General features: G+C 38.6%; 1 protein-coding gene across 1 annotated transcript in view; it reads left to right on the top strand.

Annotated features, from left to right (window-relative positions):
- The window catches only part of DPP4 (dipeptidyl peptidase 4), a 40,922-nt gene extending 21,748 nt beyond the window's left edge, over positions 1-19,174 (top strand). The window contains exons 14-26 of the mRNA XM_056348881.1: positions 95-162; positions 358-411; positions 889-1,013; positions 1,961-2,008; positions 2,521-2,619; positions 4,654-4,723; positions 6,355-6,549; positions 7,472-7,526; positions 9,628-9,727; positions 11,437-11,501; positions 16,724-16,796; positions 17,046-17,119; positions 17,932-19,174. Coding sequence (XP_056204856.1) covers positions 95-162; positions 358-411; positions 889-1,013; positions 1,961-2,008; positions 2,521-2,619; positions 4,654-4,723; positions 6,355-6,549; positions 7,472-7,526; positions 9,628-9,727; positions 11,437-11,501; positions 16,724-16,796; positions 17,046-17,119; positions 17,932-18,030 — 1,125 coding nt within the window. The 3' untranslated portion in view covers positions 18,031-19,174. The remainder of the gene's footprint in view (positions 1-94; positions 163-357; positions 412-888; positions 1,014-1,960; positions 2,009-2,520; positions 2,620-4,653; positions 4,724-6,354; positions 6,550-7,471; positions 7,527-9,627; positions 9,728-11,436; positions 11,502-16,723; positions 16,797-17,045; positions 17,120-17,931) is intronic.
- The last annotated feature ends 1,990 nt before the right edge of the window (positions 19,175-21,164 follow it).

Raw genomic sequence — 21,164 nt, forward strand, 5'->3', positions numbered from 1 at the left:
TGTAGGACAGTCACTGCTAACTCCTGTTTTCTCATGGTGATTGAGGAGCTTCACATTCTACTTTTTGCCTTGCCTCTCCCATCTCTCCTCTCAGGCTCCAGTACCTATTACTGCAGGAAAATGGGAAGTAATCAGCATAGAAGCTGTAACCAATAACTTTTTGTAAGTATTGTCATTAAGCTATTGGTTCCTGTCAGGAGGGCTTGTAACAAGGGTCTAAGCAAGCAGGGAGGGAGAACAGCAGTGAAGGTGTCATTTAACTCATTAAAAACGTGATCTAAACATGTAAAATAAGCCTTTAAATATTGTAACATACTGCAGATACTTTACCAAAAGTGGTATGTTTTGCTTTTATAGGTACTACATTAGTAATGAAAATGGTGGAATGCCAGGAGGAAGAAATCTTTATAAGTAAGATTATTTTTTTTTTTTCTACAATATGAGTAAAATAGTTGTTAATGAACAAGAAACTTTAAGGAAAAACATTGCAAAATAACAGATGAGGATGCTCACAGTCTAATGTTGGACCCTGTATAGGATATTCAATGAAAATCAGTGTAGGAGTATAAACTGTAAAAATAACTCAATTTACAGAAAAATATTTTAGTTAATAAGGGAAAATTGTGAAAAGAAACAACTAATACTCAAGCAACAAACCCCTAAAGAAAACCCCTCGTGCCTTTTTTGCTATTATTATAATTCCAATATTAATTGAACTCAAAAGTTTAAAGTCTGTTTTCTCTAATTTTTACATCAGTAAGGGCTTTACTACTGAATTTTAATATACCTAATTCGGTTATCTTATTTAAAAAGCATACATTTGTGTAGCAGAGCTTAAAAAAAAAAAAAAGTCTTTGATCTCTGAAATGAAACTCGTCTACTTTGCAGAGTGCTCTTGGAAAGCAGTCCAAATTCTGCTAGATGCGTTAGCTGTGATCTGAATCAAGAAAGATGCCAGTATTATTCTGTGTCCTTCAGCAAAGATGCACAGTATTATCAACTAAATTGTCGTGGTGAGTATATCCAGAACTAATTGACATAAACATGACTCACTGATTAGTTGAGTGGGGAAGTTCAGTTTGTCAAGATCTTGATATGCACTGCGTAACAATGATATGTGTTGATATCATTGGATAAATGTATTGGAAGCAGAAAAACATACCCCCTTCCTAGGCTAAAAAGCACCTTGACAAAAATTACAAAGATAAAATGAGATAGTTCTGTCTGTCAGAGGACCTCAAAGAGGTGCAAAACGCTCCTGTCTGCTGTGCATGTCCTCAAGATCTGCATAGGAGCTCTGTCTGTAGAAGGAATTTGGAGGATCTGGGAGCAAGACGAGCAATAAGCTGGATGAAGAGAAGTGTTCTGTGGGGGGGGAATAAAATTAAGATAGATAGTGCCATTTAAAAAAATTCAAGCAGTGCGACTGTAGTCTGTCTCTGATGTGTAAATGCTTGTGCTAAATAGTACAAGGGATAAGTTAATCAAAGGGCGAGAAACATAGTATCTTCTCTAAAATTTGCCTTAAAATGAAATGTATGTTGTTGTTTTAAGATGCCGAGATCTTCCTTGATCTATGGGCTTAGAAGGACAAACGGACATCAGAGGGAATTGTACTGTCAGGTTGTAAAAATGGTTGTTTGAAGATGACTGCTGTTGTCTCTGTGACAAGACTTACTGATTTCCACACCATGGTCTACAACCAATGGGTAGCCTTTGCTAAAGAGTGGAAGTTTAACTCTTTAGTACTTTACAATCATGTGGTTCACCTGCGAGACAGTCTGAATATTATATGCAATCCTGTGGCTTGAGTTTGGGCCATACTAACTTAAAATCCAGCTTGTGCAGACTGGAGGGAAACAAGTTCTGAGCTTTTATGATTCACCTACTTCCAGTTACTTTACGAGGGTTGTGTTTTGAGACAGCATGCAAACGTGAAGGTATGGTGCTCTGTTAACAGGTCCTGGCCTGCCCATATCTACTTTGCACAGAAGCAGTGATGATAAAGGTATGGGATTGTCTTAAAATATAATTGCGGTGCGCCAGAACATGGCACTGTAAATTTATTTTAATTTTGTTCTCATTGCTTAGTATAATAATTAAAATGTCAGTTATAAAGGGCAAATTTAATTTCAGATAATGACTCTAGCATAGTTAACCAGAAGAATAAATTATATAGCTTGGCATATGTTTACGCATAGTTTATTTAATATTATTTTATATTGTGCTAGAAAACAGTGAGTAATGTATGACTTTTCTACTGGATAATTGTTCAGTTTTTCTGAAATTACATTTAGATGAAAAACAGGGAAACCAGCTTTCTGGTTACTAAATTACTGAAGGAAAACTGTATTGTAAACATTACATCTGAGAGGAAAAACAAAAACTGCAGTACACTAAGACTGCAGTGTAGGTTGCCATCATCTCAGAATGAATTTTTTAAGTGGCTCATAATTAAGGAGCAATGCATTTGAAAATAATGTATTTAATCTTTGACTCTTACTAACTCTTGTTATTTAGTCCTCAGATACTTGGAAAATAACACTGAACTGGAAAATTCATTGAAAGATATTCAGATGCCTTCAAAAAAATTTGGCTCCATTAGTGTAGGTGGATACAGTAAGTTCAAAACCATGTTTTACCTTTCTTTACCTCTTTCACCAAGTGCTTCAAGGTCTTCTGCGAAAAGCAGGACAGAAAAGATGGGTGCAGTGGGGATTATTGTAGTTACTCAGCACTTAGAGGCAAGACAAGATTTTAATTTTTTTTAACATCTCCAAACATTCTGTGTTTTTTTCTGAAGTCCCAAAATATTACCTAAAATAAGCTTTTTCCCTAGTGTTATATCTTGATGGTTTCATGATGAAGTGGCTTAGCTCCTTTTTCCTTGATAATTACCTGAAAAACAGAAGTCCCTAACACCGCATTAAATAAATAAGAGGAACTGGTGTGGGGCAGAAGGCTCCTAAGCACTGTTGAATTTAAATTAAATTATAAATTCAGGTAGGTCTTTGTTCACAGGTACGAGTCCCTTTGGTTTGTGTTAGCAGGTTGTGAATTGGGACAGTGGAGGAGAAGTTCTTATCAAAAAATGGACACAATCTAAATGGAAAAGCTCGCAAAATCATTTAGGCTACATTTCAAGAAGATCACCTTGGACTTTGTGTAGGGAAATATTTGTATTGAAAACGTTCTTAAAAGCATGTTCACGCTCCAAGACTACATTAACCTCTGAATACAAACTAGAACAATCTCCTAGAAAATGAACTGCTAATGCTTTGCTCGTGGTGCTCCTCTGAATTTGCATGTCTGGGTACAGGAGCTTTCTTGGTGTGCTCCTAGGCTGAGGAACATCAGATGGACTGGCAGCGGGAGGCCTGGCACCTGTCTAAACTGTTCTTGCTCCAGCCTTTGCTACTAACTTTTCTCTTCATGACAAACTTCCTCCTGACAAAATGAATGAATATTCTTAATGGAATTATGTTTTACAAACTGTATTGAGTTCTGTCAGTCATTGTTAACTGTTCTTTTTGATGCCTCTCTCCTTCCACTGTTACTTAGATAATAACTGTCTTTATCTTTGTGTTTTCTGTCTTTTATTGCTGTCACATTTTTACTAGGGCTAAAGATGAAATCTTCCAGGCAAGATGGAGGTTTCAAGATGCTCTTCGTGCTATCAGTTGTATATTGATTTTTATATTCCTCTTTGTTCTTACTACTTCATCTCTTCAGGGTAAAGGCTTTTGGGTAAGGGGAATCTATTTTTAATGTCACAAATAAAAGAAATAAATCCGTTTATGTAGTCCTACATCAAGTTCCAGGCCTGCTCACAAATCTGTGTGTTATCAAAGAAGAAATCTGTTCCCATGACTATAGAGTACGCAAAAAATTAAAATTAGTGTTTTCATGTGTTCAGTTGAGATTGTTAATTTTTCAGTCTTTTAATGTCTTGCATGTTCACATCTGGACAAATTTCTGTAAGACTTGCACTTGGCTATTACTGCAGTGCAATCCATCAGCCTTGCATCATGCTTCCTTTGCAGTGTCAGTTCTCTTAAAATTCGTAAGCGGATCAGTTTGTAAAACTTACATGGGGTGCTTTTAAAATGTTCAGCTAACTCGTAGCCGACTTGGGTGGAAAGAGTAACATGGATGGAACCAGAATCAGTGTTGCTTGAAAAATGATAGATATTTGGATATGTTTCCGGAATGCTCTACATGCCATCATGCAAAGCCTGTCTGGCAGGTTCAAAATATTTAAAACTTCTTTTTTAGGGGCTGGGAGAGATATTTGGGTAGAGAAACACTTGAGCTAGTGTCAGTTTTACTACTATAGAGACTTACCAGGTTTTGCATGTAAGCTTATAATGTAGAGTAATGTTACAAGACAGAATGTTGAGTCCCCAGATTTTATTATTGTAGACATTCCAGTTCCAGACTTTCTGCTATTTTAGCTGTAAAACGTTTTTTTTATTATTATTTATATTAGCTAAGAACACTTACCTATATATATGCATATATATAAGGACAGTTCAGATGAAACTACTTTTTAATTTATAAGGGGTAACTCAAATGTGCTCTTACATGAATTGCAGTGCATGTCAAATTATTTCATTGGAGAACTGACCTAAGTCAAACTCTTCTCACTTTTAGACCTGTGGTACCAAATGATATTGCCTCCCCATTTTGATTCATCAAAGAAGTACCCTCTGCTCCTTGATGTGTAAGTCTTCAAGTTACATGGCAATGTTGTGTTAATAATCACTTTCATCTACTTCAAATGCTCCTAATAAGTTTGGGAAAGACAAAACTGGCTTATTTTCTAATTACTACTTGAAGTAGTTTTAAGAGGGAATGAAAAAAAATTAGGTGTATCCCAATTTGTGATAGATTCCTGTACGGTAAGGTGATGTAATGCTTAACAAGCACCTATTTAGCTGGTGGCGGTGAGGCAGATATATTCTGTGTCTGATTTACAAGCCCAGGGTGTTAGTGTTAGCTTACCTCCTTCTCTGCTCTAAGAGTTCATTAGGAATAACATTTAATGAAATTACATTCCAGAATGAAACTTTGAATAAGCTGTGTATCCTAAAGCTGAAGTAGTGAGTGTGATGTGGCATTTTCTCGGTGCTATTTGGCTGCCAGCTGGTGTTGGCAAACTGCATCTTGTGGTCAGGAGTGCGTTTGCTTGTTTTTTCATAAATTCAAGACTGTGAGCACGTGCTGTTTGGTCCATTCTTCCTCAGGCACTTCTGTTCATGCTGATATTTTTTTTTTTCTAACTAGAAATTACTGAAATTTAACTGTTCATCAAAATAGAAATGTTAACCTTTTACTCTTTTTATGAAAAGCTGACTCCACAAGGAAACCAGCTTTTAACTGTTGCATTTTTATATGACATAATTTGGTAGCACTGTAATACTTTTTGATATGCCTCATTTTAATGGGCAGTCGGTGCTCTTTACTTCTTAAGGCTTATTTTGGTTTTTATTCTATTTTTATTGACTTACCTGGGTGTTTGTCAGGATCACCTCTGCTTCATGGTGATCTCTGTATCAGAAATTCTTTCTGAAGAATAAGGATCCATAGCATATGGAAACAAAGTCTGATATAGAGAATTCCTAATAATTTTTTTCTTTGCTTTTAAATCTGATAAAAATGGGTTGTAAAGCCATAAGAGCCACTCTTGCATTTCTTACTCTCTTGACAGTGGCTAGAGAAGTGCACTGCAAACAGAATTTTGCATCCAGGCACTCACAGAGTGTGATTTCATAATGTTCAACTGCTTCCAAATACTTTAAAATAAAAAGCTATGATTACAGTTTTGCTTGCTTTTTTTCAGCCTGCACAAGAAATAGTTTAGACTGTAGGGAATACTGATGAGACACTAAAAATGCAGGAAAAGATCTTTATCATTTTCCCAAATGAAGGCTATTTGTTGATTTCAGACTTTAACCAAATAAATTAGGGGTAAATGGAACAGAAGTAGTTAAAGAGCATTGCTTTGAAACTCAGATGACTAGATACGCCAACAGGAAAAAGAATTTGATTCGAATTTCTGATAAGCTACTTAAATTCAAAATAAGTATCTTATTAGAGCAGAAAGCAATAAAACAAAATCCAGTCTGCTTGCTTGATTAACATAACACTTGACATCCTAAAAAAACATGTTGCTTTTAGTGTCCAGGCAAAGCAGCAGTTTGGAGTTAGTGATGCTTTTCTTGTTTGCTCAGTTTAATTTAAAAGTTTTTCCTTCTTTAGCGGCTGAAAATTATCAGTAATAATTGTATTTTAAATGCTGGATGAGAGTACACGGAGAGTAAATGCCTGAATTCTGTGGCACTTTTCACCCAGGTATGCAGGACCGTGTAGTCAGAAAGTAGATAAAGTCTTCCAGATCAGCTGGGCTACTTACCTTGCAAGCACAGAGCAGATCATTGTGGCCAGCTTCGATGGCAGAGGAAGTGGATACCAAGGGGATCAAATCATGCATGCAATAAACCGAAGGCTGGGAACATATGAAGTGGAAGATCAGATAGCAGCAGCCAGGTGAGCTACAGTGAAATGGTCGACACCTGCTCCTTCTTCTCTGTGTTTCTTGTGCAGTTGAAGGTTTTGAATTGTCATCTTGAAATTACTGGCAAAAACTTAACTAAATTTTCCATTAATTTTGCATGCTGAAGTGTGTCATTTATGGGACAACCATCATTGTATGCTTAAAAAGAATGAAGAGAATGCTGTAATACAAATCTACCGTATTTCTGGTTTTATAGAGATGATAGCTGTCAGATTAGTAGAAGAGCATGCTACTAAGTCACTTGGAGCTGGAGGTTTTACTCCAAGCTTGTTGCAAGTTTTCGTTGTGACAGTGTTATTTGTATGAACTGCTCAGCCTTTGCCTCATACTTCATGTTCATCACTTGATTTATGCTTGTAGAACCTCACTAAACCAAACGATGTCAGTATGAATCTCTCAGAATCACAAAGAAGTGATACAGGTTTTGCTTTTTAGGTTTTTAAAATGTTGAGGAATTTGAAAAAATAGCATCTCAGAATCCGTTTGTGGTTTTGTTTTTTTTTTAACCCCCTGACTGAATTTACGGGTATTGGCCTGTCCCTTACTGCTGCAATTTGAGTGTTGCTCCTCTTTTTAAAAAAAAAAATAAAAATTAAAATGGCAAAGGCAGGTGGTGAAGTCTGACCTAATACAATACAAATGTCAGTGAATGTGGTTTGAGTGAGGGCTTTTACAGAGCATCCAGGTTTTGTCTTTTCACATGCACAGATGTTTTTCTGAATTTCTGAGACACATGTGCCTAAATCGTATGTTTTCATATACAGTCACTGTGATGAAGTGGGAAATACTGATTTGTACAACAGAAAGAGGCAGACATAATGGCAAATAGGCACATCTGTATAATGGCAGATACCTGCAATCCATTAAGCATTTAATTATTCTGTTTGCTTTTAGAACATTCTCTGAAATGAGCTTTGTTGATAAGGACAGAATCGCTATCTGGGGTTGGGTAAGTACTCAAAGTTTGGTGGGCGTGTTATTTCAGTGTAACAACTATTTGTTGTGCTGCTGTGTGTGTGAGGTGCTGGAGTACTTGGTGTAAGGCACCTTTGGGGTCATGGCACAGTGCAGTAACTGCTGATGAAGTGCATCTTAAAAGTGCCTGTATATGTTGTCCCTTTGCAACTGTTCAGGAGCCTTTGAAACAGAAATTAGGACTACTAGAGATACTAAAAACAATTTAAAGGGATACTGCCAAGTTCCTGTGTACAAGATGAACCAATATTTAAAAAAAAAAATCCAAGTATATATTCACTAGTGTGTCTTTATATTATTCTAATTATCTATTCTAATAGATATTAACTATCTAATATTCTAATATTGAATTATTCTAATTTAAAAAAAAAAGTAAAATTACATATGAACCAGCTGCATGGCATGGTTGTCATGTTTTTGCTAGCAGCCTGAAAATATCTAAATCTGCTATATTGTTGTGCTTGGCTGTATTTTATTTCAGCAGTACTTCCAAACAGAGGCCAGATTTCTCTGACTTGATGTGTCTTTAAAACCTGTCACAGTAGAGGGGAGTGTTTAATAGCATATACATACCCACCCCCTCAGCTGCAAGGCTAAGTGCATATGTAGTGTTAGCCATATCTATTTGATTCAAACTCTGAATATCTCTCTGTCCCAGGCTGCCGTGTCACTGCTTTTATCTGGTGTCACAGGTATTCTTGCGTGCTCTGTTTAAGCATATTATGTTTAAGTATATGCAGGATCGCATGCAGGATCTTGAATTAAATTGCTAGCTGAAATTTGGTCACTGCTGGTGACAGGCACCAGTGAATAAATTGCTTGATGGCAAGATGATGATGGTGGTGCCTTTAGTGGCTTTCCTTGGGATAAACATCTCTGTTGTATCAAGTCAAGTGTAGCAGTATTAACTTTAGTGGGAGGGAAATGCTTTTTGCAGAAATGGAGGACGTAATGCGTTCCCATCTTACTTTTAATGAGCCTCGGGATGAATAGTTGAAGAGCTCTTTGGAGCTAGGTTGGGGTTATGCATCCTGGATACTGAACCTGTGGGCAAACAGATTTTTATTTTTTTTTTATCTCTTGAGTTTTCAGATTGTCAGCCTGTCACTACATACGTTAATTTTGTTTCCATAGGTTCAGCAGTCATACCTTTACTGTGGCCAGGTTAGGCAACATATTTGTATGTGTGTTTAATTACTAAGTACACGCATTACTTTGCCGATCTCATCGGGAGGGCCTAAGTGTTGAATTTGGAGCAAACATGGAAGGGCTTTGAGCTGTGATACAGTTTCATTTGCCTGCAATCTGGTTTCAGGATGGGAATGAGATCCAGAAATTGCTCCTCTTTTTGGATGTGGGTGGGCTCATTTTCCCAAATAACCCCTTCAAACTATAGTGAGGGCAGTTGTTTGGGCGGTCGGTGACACTGTTTAGGTATCTTGCTGCCTGGATGCTCAAGTGTGTCAGATATTTACTCATCTGTGTTATCGGGCTAGGCTGCGAAGGATTTTTTCCCTGTGCATAGCAAGGAGCGTGTTGCTGCACAGTTCCTCCCACAGACTCAGCAGAAGATCCTTCGCTCCCCAGTCACAGTCTTGCTCTTGACGCTTTGGAGGAGACTTAGCAAGTGAGCTGCCGTAGGCCTGCTCTGAGGGAGTTGTAAATTTTCGGGTGCCCTGGTGCAACTACTCATCAGGCGCGTTGTGGGCCCCAGCTCTGCTTCCACCCACGCCCCCAGCACGGAGAGGGACACAGCGGTTCAGCAGTGTCTTGTTTCCTGTCTTTCGCTGCTGCCTACGGTGCTACCAAACACTGTCATCCTTCGCTGAGTCACAGTTCAGCAGCGCTCGCGCCCTTTTTCCCCAACAAGTTCTCATTCATCAGTGCCACAGCTGCCACGCACTGTTTGATGCCTGTTTCCCCAACGGAGCAGGCTGGGTGAGATCTGACCCAAATTCAGAATGGAGTTCATTAATATGAAAAACACTGAGCCTATAAAAGTCTGATGAACCGTTTAGCAGATGGGCCCCATCCTTTTCTTTCCGACTAAAATAACAGCAATGTTTTCTTCTCAGTCGTATGGGGGATATGTGACCTCCATGGTGCTTGGCTCTGGAAGCGGCGTGTTCAAGTGTGGAATAGCGGTTGCCCCCGTGTCACGTTGGCAATATTATGGTATGTGATGGCTTCCTTGTTACAAGGATTCCCATATGTCTTGCAGTGCACATGCTGCAAAGTGTTGATTCATAGTGCAGAACTTTGATTATCTACTAGATGCCATGTAAATGTCACTTGGTCTGTTTTTATGAACTCGTGGGTACTCTGTTTCAGAATTAAACCAATTCCCTAAATCTTACTTCCCATTTTAAAAAGTCAGATCCGCAATTCCAGGTAATGTCTTTAACCATTAACGAGGGGTAAATTATTGTAGTATTTGTATTTGTACTATTACTGTAATGTGTCTGTGTTTGCTTTCCAAAGCTGCCACATGTTCTGAGACCGATCTTGCATGTCAGAAATCCATTGCTATTAAACATTGTTTCTTCAAAATGCTACTTCACTTATAAGAATGAACTGCTAGGCTTCGCGTCAAACTTGCATTGTAATTTTCTCTCTCAAAGTAAAAGATTAGGATTTGAATTGCCTTTGTTTTGTTTTTCCTTTTAGAGTATAAAATTTTGATTTTATAAATCTAATTAATCTTAGGAATAGCCTGATGTGAGGAAAACCTGAACAAGCAGACGAGTCTGTACGTGCTTCTTATTGTATAAGATTGTAGTTGCTTGAGGCTGTAAATACAGTTACAGGGGCCCTCCTCCCAGGTTAAAAAAATTATACACAGTTAAAACTAGAATTCGTGCTGATACAATGTTACCACATTTTGACATTTTCCCGGTTTCAATTTGTCCAAAAACACTCAAGGGACAGCTTTTCCTAGCACACCTCTGCCAGGAGGCAGAGGCGTAATTTATCATTCTGTAACTAGCACAGGGGCTGTATAATAGCATATTATGTGTTGTGGCTCATTCAACAGATCAAACCATGCTGCCAGGTATTAGCAGCAGTCTGTTGAGGACATAGGGATGTTTTCATAATGTTTTAGACATGAGTATTACATTATGGCAGGAAATACTTTTTTTAATGATGATGACGATCTCTAAAATTCCACTTTTAGATGATTAGATAAAGGAAAGGGTTATGGAGGCATGCATACTCAACATTACAAAGAACACCCAAACAACCCCACAGTGTGACAACACTGATGAGAAGTCAAATGGGCATTAGAATGCAGCAACAGAGAATTGATCTGTATGGCTTAAAATAAAGCAGCAAATCTGCAAAAAAGGTAATATGTTACCATGCTGAAAAATCTGTGGAAAATCAGAGATACTTAATTTTTACTATATATAACATAGATCCAAGCAGAGTCCTAATCTACTACTACATTTTCATTTGACAGATTATTAGTAATAAACATTTAGATAGAATTGCTAAGATTTTTTTTAAATGCTAGTCATTTGCTGCAAGATTTTCAGTAATTTTATTTGGATTACTGAAAGAATAACAATAAGGTAACATTGACACAAAGTACTTTATTAATATTCAGCATTCAGGTGGCCATGGCAACAAGAAGATTAAATATTCTGAATAATGATGGTTACCTACACGCCTCATTGTGGAAAACCTGTTTCTAATCTTTTTTTTTTTCTTTTTTCTTTTTTTTGGTGGGTTGTTTTTTTTTTGGGGGGGGGTGTGTTTGATTTGGGGTTTTTTGTTAATATCCAGTATGCATTTTTATTATTGTTTGTGTCAGCAGGTAAAATTTCTGGTAGACAGACTGAAAATTAAGCAGCAGTTTCTGATTTTCTTTTTCGTAATTACAGATTCAATATACACGGAGCGATACATGGGCCTTCCTATAGCAAGTGACAATCTGAACAACTATAACGTAAGAAAGAAATCACTTTATTTCATGTTTTGAAGTGTGTTGTTTCTTTTCTAAATCACTCTGTTTTTCTGTATACAGTCTAGTTCCTTCACCCTAGGAAGAAATAAGTTTGTTTGTTCTTTCCAGCTATAACTGTTGCATTGTGCTTGCTGAGACTGTAGTCTCATGCATTTGGATTTGCATGAGGCAGTTACTCCTTGCTGTATGGTGTGGGTTTTCTGTTGTTTGTTTGATGTGTTGTGGTTTTCTTTTTTTTTTTACATTCAGTTCCATTTGGCTACTTTGCAGACTGTAAAACAAGCTGTAAAAACTGTTTTATTTTAATCACCGAGAAAAAAATTTGTTTTAAAAATGAATATGCTCGTGGGCAAACTATACTTTATCTTAAAAAAACATTTCCACCAAAACAAATGTACTCCAGTCCTTTCTGAAATATAATTTAAAAAAAAAAAAAGGGTATTGTGTGGACTTTCTTGTTTCAGGAATCTGCCAGCTTTTTTCAGGGAAATCAAAATCTCCTAAATATTGGGAAACTTTGACAGGTAGGCAAGTCGGTCTTTACTGTCATCATATCAAACGAATTGCAGACCAACTGAGAGCCAGCAGTGTTGGGGATGGAATTTTGGCCCCATCTCCATGAACACAGGGTGTTCAAGGTTTGGTCTAAAATGACTAATGTTGCCCAGCAGTGAGGGAATTTCCAGGTGTTCTAATGGGAGCAAAATAGCTGTAGGTCTTCTGTCCTCATTATGGCATCATTAATTGCTTGACTTGCTCTTCCATGTGCCAGCTGCTTTTTGTTGACTCAGAGGCTTTTTGAAGTCACAGGTAGCTGGGCACAGGGCAGAGCAGCCCAAGCCCTCTGTAAGGTTTAGTTAAATTTCAGACCTAGGTGGGAATACCATGGCTGTTGGAGAACTGTGAGGGATTGGGGTGGTGCTTTTTGCCCTCATTATTGGCGTGTTTCACAGAGGTGTTCAGCCATAGTGATGCTGGAACCAAACGTGGGTGTTAGAGGAAGAGATGGGGCGTTGTCTGTTTTGGGTTGGTAAATAGGTGAGAAGACAGTTTAGCACTGATTGTGTCTTGATGCATTAAATGTCGTGGGGGAGAAGAAAGGGTGGGGGTTGTTGCGTTGATGTAAAAATATGGTAAAACATATAAATACACACATATATGGACAGAAACGTCTGTTTTGACTTATCGCTACAGTAATCTAGTTTTGCAACTGACGTTCTGGTCAAAACTGAGGACAATGGTAGTGACTGCTGGAAGACTTGGTACTGTCTGTGCCTCTTCTAGCCAGCGAGCTGCTCAGGCCCACTGGGGACTGACCAGCAGCCTGCAGCCGCCTGCCTGCCTTGTTCCAAAAGCGTTTCTTTAAGGCAGTGGGAACAGTAGGAGGTCTGCGAGGTAGCAGTGTAAATAGAAGTTATTGTCGTCGTGCAGAACGAACGTTAACGCTCTGGGTGCACAAAGTCATTCACCAGCTTCACGGCACAGATGGCAACAGAGGACTGTTTAATCCTTTCAAGCCAGGAGTCGGATTTTCTTGGCATAGTATTCATTGCTGGCAATGGCCACGTTGAAACTGCCAGTATCAAAGAGCTAAAGGTTTCAAATGTGTTACTCAGAGGACTAATTGGGGAGAATGGTGGCTAGATGGAGGAGGGGTAATTGCACAGATCAGATTGTCACACTTCACTGCTGCTTCTAGAGATAGGAAAATGCAACTTGAGTCCTTATTTGTTGTTGAAAGCCCCAAATAATGTATTACTCGGAATTTATTTTTCCATATAAACCTGGAGGGGTGGGGTAGCTCAAGAAATGAGTTGCTTTTCATGTAGCATTAATGGAAGGGTTGTGGGATTTTGTTGTTGCTGAAGACCTTTACTGACTTTAGCCCAGCACGTTCCTGGCTTACAGCCCCTTTGTTCAATGTCCCAGTCGCAATAGCCAGCCTCCTGGCCCCTCGTCGCTGATGAGAGCTGTTTTCTGAACCGAGTATTTTTTAGCAAGTAAATGCAAAACATGCACGGAAAGCTCTCCTAGCTGAAGCTGTTAAAGCATTTTTGAACTGTTAACTTGGTACTGTCAGGTTTGCACGCTGCATCATATATTCTCTATCCTACTGCATCCGCTGTAAAGCTGGCTTGAAAAGTGAAAGGTTGCATAAACTCTGTACCGGGCGCCCTAATTCAAAAGAAATGAGACTGTGTACACACCTGCTTAGAAAAGATGCGTGCTGCTAACGCACAGAGTATTAATGAATGGGAATATATAGTCTCAAGAAACTAGTTGTGGTAAGCGGGGTACACCCTACCTTTGCATTACTGTGACAGTAGGTTTCACTTTATTGAAAGAGGAGAGTCTGACGTTTTAAATACTCTTTGTCAAGAGTCAAGTCTGAAGGATGACTCATACTAAGTAGGCTAATAGGTGTGATCGGTGCCTTTTAAGGTAATTGTGGACAAATAAACATTAGAGCTTTGTCAAAGAAGGGAGCAAGCGTGGGTGGAGCTCCCATAAAATTCCGTAGGGATCCTAGGCAGAATGGCAAGGGAGCTGTCTGCCCGGGAAGAAATGTCCCTGATGTAAAAGACTGGAGACTAAATGAGGGCAGAGCTTGGGAGGTCAGATGCAGTAGCCATGTAAAGCATACCGAAGAGACTGTTCAACTTGTGAGAAGATTATTTTGCAGTTCGCTCTGAATTTGATATGCTTTTGGCAAGTGTTTGAAACAGTCATAGATTTGGCAATCTTTTTCTAGCAGATTTGAAATGTTCAGTCCTTAAGAACTGCTGCATCATTAGGTTATGCAAAACAGGGTACAATTTTGTAAATATGCCATCTTGTACTGATTTGACATTTGTTCTATTATCTGAGAATATGCTAAAGGGAGAGAGACCTTCAGTTTCAGCCAAACCTTAACTTGTTTGTGGAGTGCTGATAAAATGTTGACTGCTGTGTGATCTTTAGAAAAGCCAATTACACTCAGCAGGGCCTAATTCTTAGTACTTGTACACGTTACCTTTTGAGAACCTTTGTCCCGGCGGTGCAACTGTGAAACAGAAGGGCTAAATGAAGTTGTATTTATTTGCTGTCCACTTGAGGTTTGTTCAGCTGATTGCAGCTGTCTGTTGCTTTGTGCTGTAACTGTGCCTGACTTGAGGCTGCTCCCTATCTTGCAGCCACCTTCTTTGGCAGCAGTGGTGTCCTTAAAGCACGTTTTCGGGAAGGGACTCTTCCTGTTGAGTATGGGTACAGCAAGTGAGACATCACTGGCAAGTGATAAAAAAACTGAGAAAGTATTTCTCATGTGTGTTCCTTCTGTCTGAAGTATTTTACAAATAGCTTTATTTTGTTTAATGCTTGGAGAGGAAAAATAGTGACATCCTTTTTCTAAAACTGCTTTTGGGAAGTCTAGTTCTCAGAAGTGTAGTTCAAGTCAGGCTTCCACTTGCAGAAGGTTTGCTGTCCCTTAAGCCAGCACTGATTTGCTGGAAGAAAGCTTATAAAGCCGCGCTATCAAGTTTCCCTCTCCACATGTGGAAAACGATTCACTGAAAGGATACTGCTTGATTTTTTTTTCATTATTTTTTTTTAATATCACTAGGCCATTACTTTCTGAATCATTCTTTTGATCAGCTGCTGTACCCGTGCTCCTCACTGAATCTAAGCCCTCCCTGCAGGTTTTGGTGCACTCATAACTATCTGTTCTTATTCTATGATACCAACTCATTTCAAATGGATAGTGTCATGCTTCCAGTGTGCATGGATATCCATATGTTCAATGGGATCTCTGGTGCTCTGCAGCCTCTCACTATCAAGACGGCAGTTGCCGTGTTATGGACTGGAGGGTGGCTTTTTCTCTCAACTTGTTTTTTAAAATTGGTTGAGTAACTACAAAATCTCATTTCACTTATGAGAGCGCTGTGGTACGCTATTCTGCCGTGACAAAAGGAATATTTATGCTTGCTTTAAAGATTCATGAGTGTACAAGAGACATAAGGAAATTAAACCCTTCTGTGTCTTGGTAGTGTAATGTATTTGACTTTTTGGGGGTACTAAATGCAAATCCCTGTGCAAGAATACAGCCTTACTACAAGGTGGGGAAGAAATAAACCAAAACCTAACCCCCACATTATTTTGTTCCTAATTTTTACTGGTTTTTTCCTTGCCATAGAGGCTTTTAGGCTGCTGTAACAGAGGGAAAACTTCCACAGGAATTCAGTCATTTTCAGCAGAGAACCCCTATAATGTTGCTAATAGAAGGAAATTTGATTCAATGTATTTTTGCCCCATTATGCTGGTTGTCTTACCAAGCCTAAAACATCTTGTTGCTAGTCCCTTTTCTTCTTCCTACTCTCATGGCAGAGCGCTATCCTATTCCATTTCCTTGCCCAAATTAAAGATCCTACCTGCAATCCTTACTTTCCTCATTCTTTATTACCTAGTCACAGTAGCAAGTCATGTGGTTAATATGTTCTAGGGAATATGCTGTTACTGTGTTTTAAGTTTCTTGATTAGCCTTAGTTGATTATTTTTTTCATCACTGTATTGTTTTTCTATTCCTAAAATATAGCTTGACTTCCATTTATAGATTTGGTCTCATGGTTTTTACCTTCAGGTGTTTCTCTGCCATATTTGGGGAAAGCATCATTTTCAAATTGTTGTCACCCATTTTTACTTGAGACTGTTGCAGCATTAGCTCTGTTGACTTACCTACAGGTAAACTAGTGTACGTTTTGGTGGGGAGGATAATGCATGTGGTCTCTACAATATCTACTCCTTGCTATCATAGGGTGTGCTGTTGCCATGGCAACATTTTTTAACTTGTCTGCAGTCGCACAGGAAACCTATGGCAAGTGGTGTGCTGCAGGCTAACAACATGTTAGCAATGCATTAAATGTGTGTCTCACTCACAAAACTCTTCCCCTCTGGAATTGCCTGTTAACTTTGCAGACATAACCCTTGGTAATAATTGCAGATCGGTGCAGAATGGTTTGAGTACAAGCACAGTGTTGTTTGATATGTGAACATGCTACTTGGGGGTGCGGGGCCAGGGGGGGAACAGGGGTTGTTGTTTTTATCTGAAGGACCCCAGACTGTCAACAGGAATCAAAGTCAGTTGGTAGCAAATCATCTTCTAATAAATAGCACTTCTTTTCTTTTCTTTTTTCTTTTCTCTTTTTTTCTTTTCTCTTTTTCTTTAATTTCAGAGTTCAACAGTAATGGCCAGAGCTGAAAAATTCAAGGAAGTTGAGTATCTCCTTATTCATGGAACAGCAGATGGTGAGTTGCAGTTAATTAGACATTTTAGTATTACAGACAGGTTTGCAATTCTACTACTGACAAAACAAAAGCATGAAGGGGCAAGGCTGTTACATTTACATCAATAAAATAATACTGCTTTCTGCAGCTAATTTGTGTTTCAGTCAGAAGTGTTGGGGAGTCTACTGTGTTAGTTGCTTTGCTTTTCCCCCAGAGTAGTACAGAAGCAATTTTTTGTTTACCTTTTTCCTCTTTTCTTCCACTTTTCAGATAATGTTCACTTCCAGCAAGCAGCGCAGATTTCCAAAGCTCTTGTTGATGCTGAAGTGGATTTTCAAGCAATGGTATGGTTCGGTTTTGTTTATCATCATACATAATGGATTTGTATTATGAGAATAATAGCAAAAGCTCCCTGTTGTTAGGTGTAAATCAATTGCCATCTTAAATGAAAGTTCACATACTTGTATTTCATGTGCAGTAACTGAAATCTTAATGTAAAGCACCCATGTATCTTGTGTACAAGAAAAAATGTAAAGCAACTCCTCTTATTTCATTCTGTTCAGCTAATCTTTCATTGTGTTAATTTTTTTGTGTTCTCAGACAACCAACTAATCCCAATTTCTGCATATACCCAAAGTCCAATGAATTGTATCTTACAGATAGAATATAAGGAAAGCTAAGTCCAAGATAACCTGTCCATCATGTTTGGTGTTTCTCTATTACCTTGTAAGACAAGTAGTTCTTTGCTCTTTCTTATGCTGTGCATGGCCACTCAAGCATATCATGAACAAGCAGTAGTGCTGAAAAGGATGAAGCATAGACGGAGGCCAAGTGCACCAGTGCGTGGTTGTCCTTCAGCCAAACTTGCGGGGCTTACAGGGTGCACAGGTCAGGCACCACTCTGAACTGAGGAGCTGCACCTGCCCTCCGTGTGGAGAAGCCATGTACTCATTTTGTACTTTTAGCATGAATAGATGGTGTATCCCACACAAAGCAGGGACACAAGTATCATAGCAGCTTCCTACCACCATTATGTCTTTGCCTCCATACTGGGGTAACTGTAAATGCCTGCACATGTTTCTATGTCTATCATGTTTGGTTTCTACCATTCAGATGTAGCTGGAACTAACATTCTCTGTATTTTTCCTTCCCACAGTGGTATACTGACAAAGACCATGCCATCACCGGTCAAGCACATAAGCATATTTATACCCATATGAGCCATTTCATCAAGCAGTGTTTCTCACTGCCCTAGCACCAGCGTTTTGAGGGTTAGCGATGGTACTTCTCCACAAAACTCTCTAGCTAATGGACACTGAGCCTGTGTAAACTTCTATGAATCAAGATCAGATAAGGGTCAGCTCTTGGGATACCTGTGTACACAATGAAATGCTAATCTTTATAATGACTTCTGTTGCCAAGCAACTATTGCATTTTTATTGATTGTGTTTAATCAGGTCTTAACATCACCAGAACGTAAGTATATTGCAGAATTCTAGATAGCGCGGTACTTGCTTGAATCAGGACCTTTTGATATTTCAGTCTAAAAGAGAAACAGTCCAGTTTCTAATTAGGATAATAAATGATGAAATTGTCAGAAAAGCCAGTGTAGAGATCAGTTGAGGAATAAAAATAATAGTGTTTCTAATAGAAAATAAAACTAACCCTGTGATCATTTCTGTGAAAATACTGATACAATTCATAAACAGATTTTGCAGAAATTACCTAATGCTTGATCAATTATTTTAGAAACAATATCAGGAATATTGCAATGATAATATTTTCTGTGCAGAATGAAATGCTTTGTTTACTGCGGTTTCTTGAGTTATTTTTTGCTGCAATCTCCTAGATTACAATTGTGTAAGTTTTGCAAGGAGCACATGTAACCAGCTTTCACCAAAGATTTTGAATGAGACCTATTCAAACCAACAGCACTGAATGTCTTTTTTTCCTATTGTACTTCTGTGATTGGGGCTTACTTTATAATCAAAAAGGCGCCTACTGTAGGAATCTGCACTGGTAAAATCTTATCTGGAAGCTGTAGCAGCCCACCATTGTTTCTCCATGGGACAAAAATTATATTTTTTTCCAGAAGCTAACTATTTGCTGCTGAAGAGGGTATATTCCTTGCACTCTTGACATAACTACATTACAATGCAAACTAGCCATTACTTAAAGCAAGGGCTGGACTGTAACTTTCATGTGAACATGCTATTTAGAAAACCTGCTTTTCCTTGTAGCCAACCAGTAAACTTCTGCTTTATCTTGAGCACTCCAGGTAGGCTTCTCCATCTGAAGATAAGATTAGTTTTCTTAATTTCACATAGATAGAAAAAATGCAACTCACTTGTACTACAAACTGTGCTGCTTTAAAATAATAAAGGCATTAAGTTATGAAAGGAGGTGTAGTCCTTATCATTGAAAATGTTGCTCAAAGAATGGTCTCCTAGAATTTTACAAAAATCCATTAATTTTAAGAGAGACTTACAGTGAAATTTCTGGTTTTAATGGTATGTGTAATGGAGTGTGACATGATTATCTAATACTTAGCTTTGTGATATTACATGCCAGCACGTGATTATGTATGTATTGTGGGTTATTAGTGACAATTAGGTATGAATGTAAATGTACTCATACAGACAGATAAAGCATGGGGGAGAATGTCAGGACTCTGCAGCTTGTCCTTAAAGGAGAAAAAGAAGGGGGCCTGAAGTGGAAGGTAAGATTTTGGCTTCATAGACTAACCAAAAGCTCCTTGACTCACACAATAAGTTTTTTTGGGAAAAAAATTGAAGACAGGTATTACAAATGTAATATTGGGGTCAATGTATGAGTGGTTCTGATGTAGGCTGGCACCACTGTTAAAAGTTTTGTAGGATACAGGCTGTCAGTTGTCTCCAAGAGCTTATAGTATCCATGTCTCTGATTCTTTTGACTCAAGGGAAAGAAACATAAATCAGCATAAAGGTAAGTCATAGCTATGCAGATAGGTTATAGAAGAAAATTATCATTGTAAATTTCTGGATGGCTTGTGTATGCAAAGGGCAAATAGTGGCAGTTGGGTTTTTTTTAAATGTTATCACTCACACTGTCATAGAGACAAAAGTATTACTGTAATCCAAAAACTACATTAACCAGGCTCTTGTATTTATTTAAGAACTGCAGGAATTCCCTTCGTGTAATCAGAGAAGCATTAACAAAACCCAACAACTTTTTATTTAAAACTAAAAATTATAGGGATTGGGCAAGTCTTTCATTAAGTAAAGCTGCAGTTCTTTGTGTCTGATCTACCTTACTGATGTTAGCATTTCACTGGGGAACTTTTCTGTATTCTTAATACCTAGTCCTGTTTTCACTGTCTTATCTGCAAGGCATAACAAAGTATAATGTTAATTATATTAGACTTCTTTGTCTGGAAGGCAGCTTCTAAGATAATGCTGTTAATAGAGCATGATGCAACTTTTATGACAAAGCAAGTTTTATTACTACAGAAATGTCCTCTACTAAACATCAATTTAGTCTAATTTTCTCTCTGTTAGATCTCCTTCGGTTCCAAAAATAATGCAGACAATAGGACAATAAATAGAGCTGCCTCCAGGAACTGATAACTTACTTGAAATGCATGAGCACAGGTAAATCCTCTACCAAGAGCTGTGCACAGGCTGGGCTGTGGCCAGGTGTGTGAGGTTACCGGGTCCTGCACTTGGGTCACAACAACCCCACGCAATGCTATGGGCTTGGGGAAGAGCGGCTGAAGAGCTGCCTGGTGGAAAGGGACCTGGGGGTGCTGGTTGACAGCTGGCTGAACATGAGCCAGCAGCGTGCCCAGGTGGCCAAGGCAGCCAACAGCATCCTGGGTTGGGTTTTGGCAGTAGTATTAGGCTTTAAGGCCTGCAAGTTTTTCAGTAGCAGAAATTTAGGGTCCTGAGAAGAGCAGTAGGCCAAGCCGCTATTTGGCTATTAAGACACTTTAAGTATTGTAGCACTGCAGAATTTTAAATTGTATGACCTTCCCTATTGATCTGTAAAAAAACCCCAGCTACTGCTGCTTGGCCCACATCACCTCTCCCAGGAGCAAGAGGAACCTACTCATGACCAATAAATCAGAATTTAATTCCCAATCTCTTCCTGGAACAGGTCAGTTACGCACCATCTCTGACAGCCCACTTACTGTTAGTCAGACCAAGTACACCACCATCAGCTACGTACAGCAAGCCAGCACTGACAGCATTGCATGTTTCATTGAGATTCCACTTGGAAATGGAGCAGGACTGGGCTCTGCAACTCATTAATCTGTGAAGCACATTCAAGTTTCAGGTAGACATTTAAAATACTGTACCACATTGCATACTTTTTCTGGGTTTTGCGGTGTAAAAATAAAATTGAAAA

The sequence above is a fragment of the Falco biarmicus genome, chromosome 8 (assembly GCF_023638135.1).
Source record: "Falco biarmicus isolate bFalBia1 chromosome 8, bFalBia1.pri, whole genome shotgun sequence".
NCBI classification, from domain to species: domain Eukaryota; kingdom Metazoa; phylum Chordata; class Aves; order Falconiformes; family Falconidae; genus Falco; species Falco biarmicus.